Source organism: Setaria italica, chromosome IX (genome assembly GCF_000263155.2).
Source record: "Setaria italica strain Yugu1 chromosome IX, Setaria_italica_v2.0, whole genome shotgun sequence".
NCBI classification, from domain to species: Eukaryota; Viridiplantae; Streptophyta; class Magnoliopsida; order Poales; family Poaceae; genus Setaria; species Setaria italica.
In genome coordinates this window covers 6,280,057-6,289,956 of record NC_028458.1, presented here as the reverse complement: position 1 = coordinate 6,289,956, position 9,900 = coordinate 6,280,057, and the positions used below count along the sequence as shown (strand labels likewise).

Here is a 9,900-nt window from a genome sequence, read left to right as displayed (position 1 = left end):
ATGTGACATATATCTGTGCAAAAGTGGCAGTCATATCTGTGCAAAAGTAGCCATATACAAGGATGCCTTCTGAGCCATGACTGACTACTGTGTAACCCACTAGCTTCACCTGCGACACGGCCGACATGTCCAGGTCCATCGCCATGCTTCATCAACTCAGAAGGAATCTACTGTGCTGCCGGTGGTGGGGCTGGGGGCATCAACGCCTGCACTTACAAGCACCTCAACTAGCATATGATCATGTTCATCTCCGGCATATGATTTGCTATGATTTACAGTTCTGCACACAAGATTTAATCGACCATCTGGACAGCTGAATATTTGCTACCTCGATATTGCACCAGAAAAGAGTTTAGCTACCTCGATCTCCAGCTAATTGAGCTTCTCTCGGTTCTGTACTGTGCCAATTCATAAAACCACGCCATCTCTGAATACACCTGTGGCCATCACTTGCCAATACCTCTCACAAAAGTCAGTCAGGGGAAGGGGATACAGCATTCCTAAGGATCATACATCATCAACGAAAAGTTTTTGCTCGTTTGCGAATCTATGATCACATCCATATAAGAGAAGTGAAAAATGTATGTTAATTATCCTCTCTTGATCATGGCAAATGCAAAGTCGGTGAGATCCTTACAACCAATGAGGTATAAACTATACATGGAAAATTTGAAGGGCCGGAGCCCACCAAAATGGACGAGAAAAACTGGGTTAACTCCGTCATTGTATTTAGCTCCCGAGTCCCAAGGGTCTGTATCTCTCATTCTCTTCTATAGAGCTGCGACAGAACCATATAGGAAACTGCTTCCAACATGTACATGTTAATCTTTCGATACATGGCCGGCATGTGCATGTAACTACAAATTACAACATCTCAGAGGAAGTCCTGCAGGAGAATCGAATGATGCAAATTTGCATGGGTTGAATGTAAAAAAATAATAATAATGTAATATTGATGGGGAAAATAAACAATACCAGTTTAAGATTCGGCTTGGAAGCACCCTTTTGAACAGTTGGAGGCCTCTGCTCCTTAATCACTTCTTCAATTGATGATCCTTTTTCATGTACAAACTTCACAGATTCTGACAGCCTATTCAGAAGATTGAACAATGCAATGACCTCATTTCTCTGCAGCTGCAACTGAGTAATCACCAAAAAGGAAGTATTGTTAAACAAATAACCACTGTAAACATACAAAATGAATTCAAAAGGTATAATTCAAGAAGAATTCATGGTGCATCAGTCAGCTTTAGTAGCAATTTAGCATAGAACTCAACAGTGCATTCCTTTTTTTTTTACACGGTCCACATTTCTAGGAAATGTAAGCAACCAAGACGATGAAGTGCTAGGAACTTTAACTTTAACATGATGACAGTATTTCAAAACGAACAGTTATTTGGGCAAAGACCAACAAATGTACAGCATCTATATCTCATAACATCATGCTGCAGAAGTGGTAATGAGTGTTTGAGACAGGAAATGAATCACATACTGGCTGATTCAAATGGTTGTCTCCATCAACGGAGAAAAGAATTTTCAGTGCAGTTCCGAGACCAAGAACTTGGAGCTTTCCCCAGAGTCGGCATTTCTCGCAGCCAACACAGTCCATAATTGCACTAATAAAGAAATGTTGCAGTAGTAAGGAATCGAGTGGCACATATGCATGTTATGAACTGAAAACAGTGGAAATATGTCACAAACCTAATGTTTCTAAATTGCTTCTGAATCTCTTGCTTCAGCTCAGGACCATTCTCGCCTTGCCAGAGTTTTGCTTCATCAAAAGGTTTTGGACATGCAGATCTTAACTTGGGATGGTAAAGCAACTGCTTCACAAGAGATTGTGTTTTCAAGTCGTCTTCAGGATTGCCAGTATTGTACTCAGCCTGCTCAAGATAATCTGCTGCCTGAGAGATACAAAAAAAAATCATTATATGCTACAAACTTGCAAACAAAAAAATCTGACAGTTCGGTCTTTCACGGTAATGTATAAACCAATATTAATATTAAATAAGGAAGAAAAGGAACCTTTGTCACCGCTCGAAGAACAAACAGGTAGGTGAAGTACAGATTTTGGACACGCTCCGGGTACTTCAGGACACGGTCATATAGCAAAGGAAGATTTTGTCCCCACTGTGATCATTTACATCAAAAGTGGTCAAAACAATTATGAAATTTGGTCCAATAAATAACAAACTGACACGCACAATTTTTGGCACATACCGAGTTAGTAGATTTATCAACAAGATAATCGTAAGCAATATGCACTGAAATTGAGGAGTGCAACCCTGAAATAAGCTTGTACAATGCCTTCTTCTCATGGCACAGTTCTTCTGAGGGATCTGAAGAAAAAAAAGGCAATTCAAAAAACTTGTGTCAATAATTTTATTGATGCAGGACTGAAGTGCAGAAAATGATTCTCTATCATGTAGGACATCTGATGGCACAGGCATGCAACTATAGCACTACACGGCACTAACAAAGAACAGATGGGCTGATACAAGCCACACATCTTGGATTTTTTAAAAGATAAGCTTGCTACAATTGATATGTATCTCTAAAAAAAGGATTCAATCAATAAGCACATTACCGATTCATTTAAAATTCTGTGAACTCATGACACGGTATGTATAAACACAGGCACAAAATATAAAAAAAACAATTAACTGCAAGCCATTAAAAATGGAATTGGCATGAAATAAAACAAGCAGCTCAGATGCAAATTATTAATCAGCACTTGACATAGTTGATCAAATCAATATGATTAAGCAGAACGAGCATATGAAAACTAATCTAGGAGCACATATGCATACATTTTGGACAGTTTTCTTTGTAAATAGAGTCCCATATCCTTCTAGCTGAATCACCAGTATAGCCAGTGTAACGTTCAGGATTCAGTTGAAGATTCACATAAGTCATCTCATCTGAAATGGGTACAGAAGTTTGATAACCGTTATGGATGTTATTAAAGAAAAAACAAAGAGAGTGCAATATAGCAGATCAAGACAAAAATAAATTACTAAAATCAGTCTCGTCATCAGATGTCCATGGATTGTCAGTTTCGACCCATCCTTTGAAAACCTTGCTGTCCAGGGTTTTATCAACAGCAGCCTGTGGTTTTCCTTCTTGACATATCATATTATCTGGAGAAAGTCCACTGTAAGGCTTCTTGAATGGTTCAGGGAACTCATTATCTGGGCATTCACAGACAGTACAATCTCTAAGCTGGCACATTCCATCATCAGGCCAAAAAGGGCAGTCACACCACAATTTAACCTTACAAAAGACAAGGAAGAAAACATTACTTAGAACAGATGAACCATTGTTTCATTTTTTTTTTTTGACAATGTGAGAATGTTGGTGGAATCACATATAGTTTACATATATAGTAGGCAGACTTACAAATTCAAACTGTAGTCCATTATGCAAAATTTCGAAGAGAAAATTAAAGGGGTTCATAATTCTGAAACCATATCATCAGATAGATTTTCATTTCCATTACTCAATGTATTTGAGTGAAATGCTGAAAGTAATCTTAGAACATATGAGATGAAAGTACAATTGTACAAAATAGTAGCCACACTAATTAATTCCACTATTCCAATAAACAAAGGTTTACAGCAACACTAACAACAAAGATCGATACTATTCTCTGCTACAAATTTCCTACTACAGCTATTGAGAAAGGAATATATGAATAGAATGGCAAAACTTAACGAGATACTGGAACCAAGCGTCCAACTAGGATAGCTAACAAGTACCATTAGATGATCCTCGAGATTAGAATGTGCACTGTTTGCATCAAATTCCCTAAATAAAGTATGCCAATCTTCACATCCTGATCAAGCGAATACCTCTTTGATCCCATATCCACCACAGATGATTTATTATCCATCAGAATCATTACTAATTAAAAGGCAAGTCTATTTATAAGCCACACTGAAGTAACTAAACATAATAATCTGACAAGGGATCACGCAGCCAGGCACCCAATTCTCCAATGAAGCAAGCATGAATCAAGATTCTAACAACTCTAGCTCCCTATTTGAACATCACAACACACATCTCCACTATTGTGCCAAAATCACTGACGAAGACATTGAAAAAAACAAATCCACAAATCCTCACCTTGAAGTACCTGAAGAAGGGCAACTTGACGAGTTCCTGCAGGATCGGATGCAGGACCTCCTCATTGATGGAGTCCACTGTCTCATATTCGCAGCAGCAGTCCTCCACCATCCCCGTGTACTTCCTCGCAGCCTGAAACGAACCACACCACCACCTCAGAAGTCAGGACCACATCAACCAAATCCAAACCCCCCAAAACAAGCCAACCAAATCGCACAAATCAACAGATAAATTCTTACAGGGCAGCCGCATCCTCCTTGCGATGAGGAGGGGATGCCCGGGAAGCTGCGGGAGCTCACGGCCACGGCGAGAAGCGCCACGAGGAGGGCACCCGCGACCGCATACCACAACCGGCCGCCCCGTCGGCGCGTGGCCTCGTCGGCGCCGGCCGCGGCGCCGTTCGCCGCGGGGGCGGGCTTCGTAGTCATCAGCCGCGCCGGCGGGGAAGCTTCCAGAAGCGAGATCTGAGAGGACTCGGAAGGAATTTCCGCTCCGTGTTCGAGCCGGAGCAATGGCGGTCTGGTGTGGGGACGGGCAGGGGAGTTGGAATTTAACGGGTAGTGGGACATTGGTGGGGACATTATACAGGGGTGGATTAGGGGAATCCGCGTGTGCCTGCGAGGTGGGTCTCACGGATTACCACCTGTTATTTGGGGAGCAATTGCTAGGTGCACCAGATGTGTCGTTGTGGCGAACTGAGCGTAGCTCAACTTGTAAGGTGGGGAACCTGTCCACTAAGATTCGAGTCCTCGACTCGGTACTGATGTTTGCATTTTCTTATCTTCTTATGTGCCTAAACATCTCATTAGAACATTTTTAGCTCGCAGCACAACATTTTCTATGTGCACATTGTTCACCAATATTAATTAAATTAGTTCTACTATATAGGTAGAGATAAATAATACTCTTGTTCAGTTATAGTTCAGTTATAGCTCATTTTAGATTTAACCTACGTCTAATGTTACTAACTTGGACCAATTATGTTCACTCTATATGTTAATATATTCTTTCAAAGCCATACTCAAAGCTAAAAAATCTAACTAAAACGAACTATACTTTAAAAGTAAGAGAGAAGTCAAATATAATATGTTTTCTTTTGCAAAGCATCAGTGCATCGCTATGTCGGCCGGGCCTTCGTTGTGTATCCTTTTCCCCAGCCGCCGTGTGCACGTAGCCCTTCGCGACGGGATTAAGCGTGGGAACACGTGCGGGACATGCTGGAAACCGCCATTTCCCGAAGCACGGACAGGGATCCGACGGCCAGCGTCAGCCTACAGCTGATCGGACAGATGGGGACGTCCCCTTTGACGTGGCACTGGACCCGTGGGCCGCAGCTTTGACTATTGGCGTTGACCCACTACCCTTCCACGTCAAGTGCTTTGCCTATGCGTACGTCGCACGGAGCACTGACGGTGGGTTTTTTTTCGCGGGCTACGCGACCATTCATAGCATCTAGAAGAAGCAAGATATCAGGAGTCGGGAGTCTTCTTCTGTACAGCGGGCAAATTCAGCATTGTACGCAGTATACGAAGTCTATTTTGCTGGCTGCTAAAGAGTACAACGTATCAGCAACTTAATACCCAAAACATTCTCTCTTTTTTTAATTGCTCAACATATATGTAGCCCAAGTTACAGGGTATAGCTTTGGCACCGTCGACCAGCAATGAAACCCACAGATGCCTACAGGCTACAGCAAATCCTGCACAAGTACAAGGAAACTCTGATCGCACTCGATGGCTATAGCTTGGAACTGACATGGTACAATTTCGGGACGCACAACACCAACTGGCAGCATCATGGATAATCGCGCATTCATCCATGCAAAGAGCTTCGTGTTCAGTTGAAATACTCTTGGTGGGTGCTGATTGAGGTCGCACAGGTGGAAATATGGGCTACCGGCCTACCGAGGTGTGGTGCCTGCACATGTAGATTTTACCAATTCAAGGAATTCTTGGACTGCTGGAGCTTTGCATTGTATGCGCTTTCCAGTTCCTCCTGCAAAATTTCGTGGCCAGATAAAATTCAGACTCGTGGCTTTGTAAATTTCCTGGATACCGATATAGCAAAGTGTTAATTTCTTAGTAAGAATATGTTCAAGCTCAAGATCAAATGGTTTCGAGCATAGCTTTAACTTTTGAGGAGAAGTTATGTTATATTTGCCTAAGATATTACCGCCAAAGATCTTTTGCAGGGTTTCAATTATCCACATACTTGCATATGAATGAACTGCCACTCGTACCTTGCACGCTTTCAGCAGCGGTTGCAGAAACGAAGTTCTGAAAAACCTGATGGATTTCTCAAGGGACGTTCTTTCCCAATCTGTAACTCATACAAGGATTATGCAAAGAGGGTGTATTAGGCAAGGTTGCATGGTACTACGATGCTCTTTTTTGCAATTACAAATAATACACTTTAATACAAATCACGGAAGGTGCATACATAATCACTTACTATTTTCAGAATCTGTCTGAAAACTAGCAGCATTGAGCTCTCCTAAAAGCTGTATAAGTAAGCTTTCACAGATCAGCATTGTACCATGATGCTCGGAAGAAGAATATGAAATGTTAGGGCACAGTCTTAATTCATGCTAGGCATATGGAGTTATGGACCATACCTGTGATAGAGTAGGAACAGCTGTAGGATCAAAATCCTCGCAATTATTGGGATCAATTGGAACACAAACACGACCTAGAAAAAGAAACAACAATCATTTATCAGCAATAAGGTGCATTGTGTGACAAAAAATTCCAGCAGTTCTTAGAATAGTTCAGTTGACTCATCAAAATAAACTAAATTTGTTTCTTAGAATAGTTCAGTTAAATGCCCCATTTGTTCTGCAGTCTAGAGGTTTCAAATGGACATGTATGTATAACCACCTTCTCTTGAGATAAAAGATGCCACCTTATTACCACATTACAAACTAAAACAGGAATTGAATGCATTATGACTTTTTACCTGTCTTTGGGTGTATACAAAAGGGAGCTTTTAGTAAATGATTCATGTGCTTTGATACCTGGCACATGTATAAAGTTGATTAGGAGTGAGAACAACCTTCGATAGTTATATTACTGCAAACACATACAACTGATGAATTTCCTTACCTCCATGTCAAGTCTAGGATATGTGTATGAGAAGACAATCTCTTCCACACATCTCCGAAGCCCCTGAGCATGAAGCATATAACAATTAGTAATATTATTGAACATAATAGCATGAATCAGCAGATGCAACTGTAATTGAGAAATTGGAATATTATACAATCTGATGAAATAAAAAGAAATAAATAGTGATTGATAAACAGACATTTAAACAGACAAATGTCCAAACAAAAGTGAATAGGACTGCAGGGGATTGAACACAGAAAAGAAAATTAGGATTGCACGAGATTAAACATGAACCTTGTGCTTTCCTGACTGTAAGGTCGTCTTCAATTGCTTCCATCTGGCTGCATTGACATCTTCCTTTGAAATAGATGATGGTCTATTTCCCTGCCACTTGTCATGGAGCTCACTAGCAACATCTAGAAATGAAATCCACTTGAGAATGATGGTGAACATATTTATGCCATGCAAAACAAGGAATGGTAGATTTCATCTATATCAGACAGAAATGTTCATTTCTTATGGCGCCATTTCTTACTTTCATCAGGGATGAGATCAAGTATCTTCTGACATCTATCCTCTGACGCAAAGAGTTGTTGGCTAAGTAGCAACTTATCTTCAAAGAAGCTTTCAAGAACATCCATGTACGACCGTCTGCAGGCACATAATTACATAATAATCAACTTAGCTCTTCTATTTGTGTTGGTAGAACAAACAAATTGACGAGACAATTAAGACATACGCAAGGAAAGGATGGAGGACAGGTCCAGCCAAGGATACTTTCTTCAGTGCGTTTTCACCACCCTGAGATAGATTCATAGAGTTAAATAGAGTTCCATAGGGGGACAACAAATGGCATCTAAAGTCATGAATGATGAAGCATCACCTTGTAGACTCGAAAGTAGTCAGCAACCGCAGCCCTTTGTTCATTGCTGAGCCTAACAGGAGAGCACAGGTGTATTTTAGGATCATTAGACATAAGAAACAGATAGAAGTTAATTCGAACATACTTTCTTGCTCTGCTATCACAGACCCAGCAATGGACACCACGACGGCCACTGTATACCCACAATATGTGATTGAAACCAAAATCATCTGCAAATAACAATTACAGTTAGTAAACAAATGCATACTACAGTAGAAGTAAACCAACTGCAAATATGAACTTCGTGCAGATAAATCTGCAAAAGTGGGTAGTTCATGTTATGACTCATTGCATGATAAAATGACATGCCTCTAAGCGAAGTATCCAGAATTTTGATAGCAATGGTCATTAAGGGCCAGCAGTCCAAGCAGACATCAGCTCCAGAGCAGCAGTAGCGAACATCATCATAATCAGATATATCCTGGGATGAATAAAAATGTTGACAGCTTGCAGTTGCACAAGAAAGCGTGCACAGATATAGTGAAAAGGGAAAGAAAAGAAATGCAAGATTCTTACAATGTCAAAAATTAGTTCCCTTTCCACGGGTACAAAGACATTATTGCCAGATTGGGCATAAGCATGACGCTTTGCAGGCTACACAAAAACCACAATTCATCAGGAAGTAGCAAACAGAGGGCAAGGTAGGAAATTAGAATGAAGGAAAAAATGATATGTTCAGTGATGTTGCATCATACATCTACGCTGTAGACAGGTCCAATATCAATCTTGAAAGGGCACTTCTCCTTGATAGAACTCTCCAATTCAGAAGCACTATCAAAGGACTGGAACCGCAGGTAGATGTCATTCTCTAGTGTAAATGAAAACTCTCGACGTCCAACATATGACTGATCACATCCGGGGTGCTTTCCATCTATAGAGAAACAAAATTTGGGTTAATCAAGACATAGACAGAGAGTAAGCCTAACCCTAACCAAAGAACCAGGATGTGAGCACAAACCATTTCCATAGCAAAGCCATTTAAAGAAATCACCGTATGGGAACAGCTTTCCTGCAATCGTATCACTGGTTGTTAGCAGTTAGCACAAGCAATAGCAAAAAATCAAAGACTAACTAGTCTCCTTACATAGTTGAGTAGGTTTCTAAATGCAAAGCCTCAATCAGGTAAAGAGCATGTCTAATTACACAAGATGAATTACAAAATGTGCTAGGTCTGAAGAAAATGGGTATGGAAACAATTGCAAGAAAGTGGAAGGAGTTAAAGAACAACTCTTGTAGCAAGCAACTATTGGACATTGCTTCCACATCTGTCAGACGCCTCAATCACAGACAACAGGAAAAAAAACCACGAATTCATTAAAAGAAACACAGATCCTCTACAGTGAGATGCAAGATCACAACCTTGTGCAGAATTGACAACAACAAAAGAAAACACATGGTTATGGACATATAGGAGGTACGGATCCTGTTTCAGCTTAACTTCCCCATTCCACGCTTTAAAAGGGAACGAATCGCTTTACCGTAGTAGACTCGGAGGTAGTCGGCGTTGAACCCCTCCGGCACGGCAGTGGAGGCTTCTACCTGTAGCTTCTGCTGGCCGTCAATCTCCATTGGGTCAACCGGCTCATCGTCCCTTCCCATTCGGATCCACGAGGCGGCGAAAGGAAGGGACGGCGCACGAGACCGAGGGGAGAGAACGAGGCGAGGTGCTGGTGGGTGGCGCGGTGCGGGCGGGCGGCGGGACGGCTCTAGCGGCACGGCGTTCGTTCCTCGAGTTGAGTCAAGGATGCA

At 41.3% G+C, this 9,900-nt stretch overlaps 2 protein-coding genes across 2 annotated transcripts; both read right to left on the bottom strand.

Moving 5' to 3' along the window:
* Positions 1–516: 516 nt before the first annotated feature.
* On the bottom strand, positions 517–4,656 carry LOC101774705 (endoplasmic reticulum oxidoreductin-1). Its single transcript, XM_004981819.2, has 10 exons — positions 4,365–4,656; positions 4,126–4,257; positions 3,018–3,273; positions 2,811–2,921; positions 2,221–2,339; positions 2,026–2,130; positions 1,702–1,904; positions 1,493–1,616; positions 976–1,140; positions 517–886 (listed from the first exon to the last, which is right to left on the bottom strand). The coding sequence occupies exons 1-10, from the start codon at positions 4,551–4,553 to the stop codon at positions 875–877; spliced, it is 1,416 nt and encodes a 471-aa protein (XP_004981876.1). The 5' UTR covers positions 4,554–4,656; the 3' UTR covers positions 517–874.
* A 1,032-nt stretch (positions 4,657–5,688) lies between these two features.
* On the bottom strand, positions 5,689–9,892 carry LOC101774297 (DNA primase small subunit). Its single transcript, XM_004981817.3, has 16 exons — positions 9,630–9,892; positions 9,110–9,160; positions 8,847–9,022; positions 8,668–8,745; positions 8,461–8,572; positions 8,237–8,321; positions 8,113–8,164; positions 7,969–8,030; positions 7,765–7,880; positions 7,524–7,645; positions 7,227–7,289; positions 7,081–7,138; positions 6,740–6,813; positions 6,577–6,625; positions 6,365–6,444; positions 5,689–6,120 (listed from the first exon to the last, which is right to left on the bottom strand). The coding sequence occupies exons 1-16, from the start codon at positions 9,748–9,750 to the stop codon at positions 6,058–6,060; spliced, it is 1,362 nt and encodes a 453-aa protein (XP_004981874.1). The 5' UTR covers positions 9,751–9,892; the 3' UTR covers positions 5,689–6,057.
* Between the last annotated feature and the right edge of the window lie 8 nt (positions 9,893–9,900).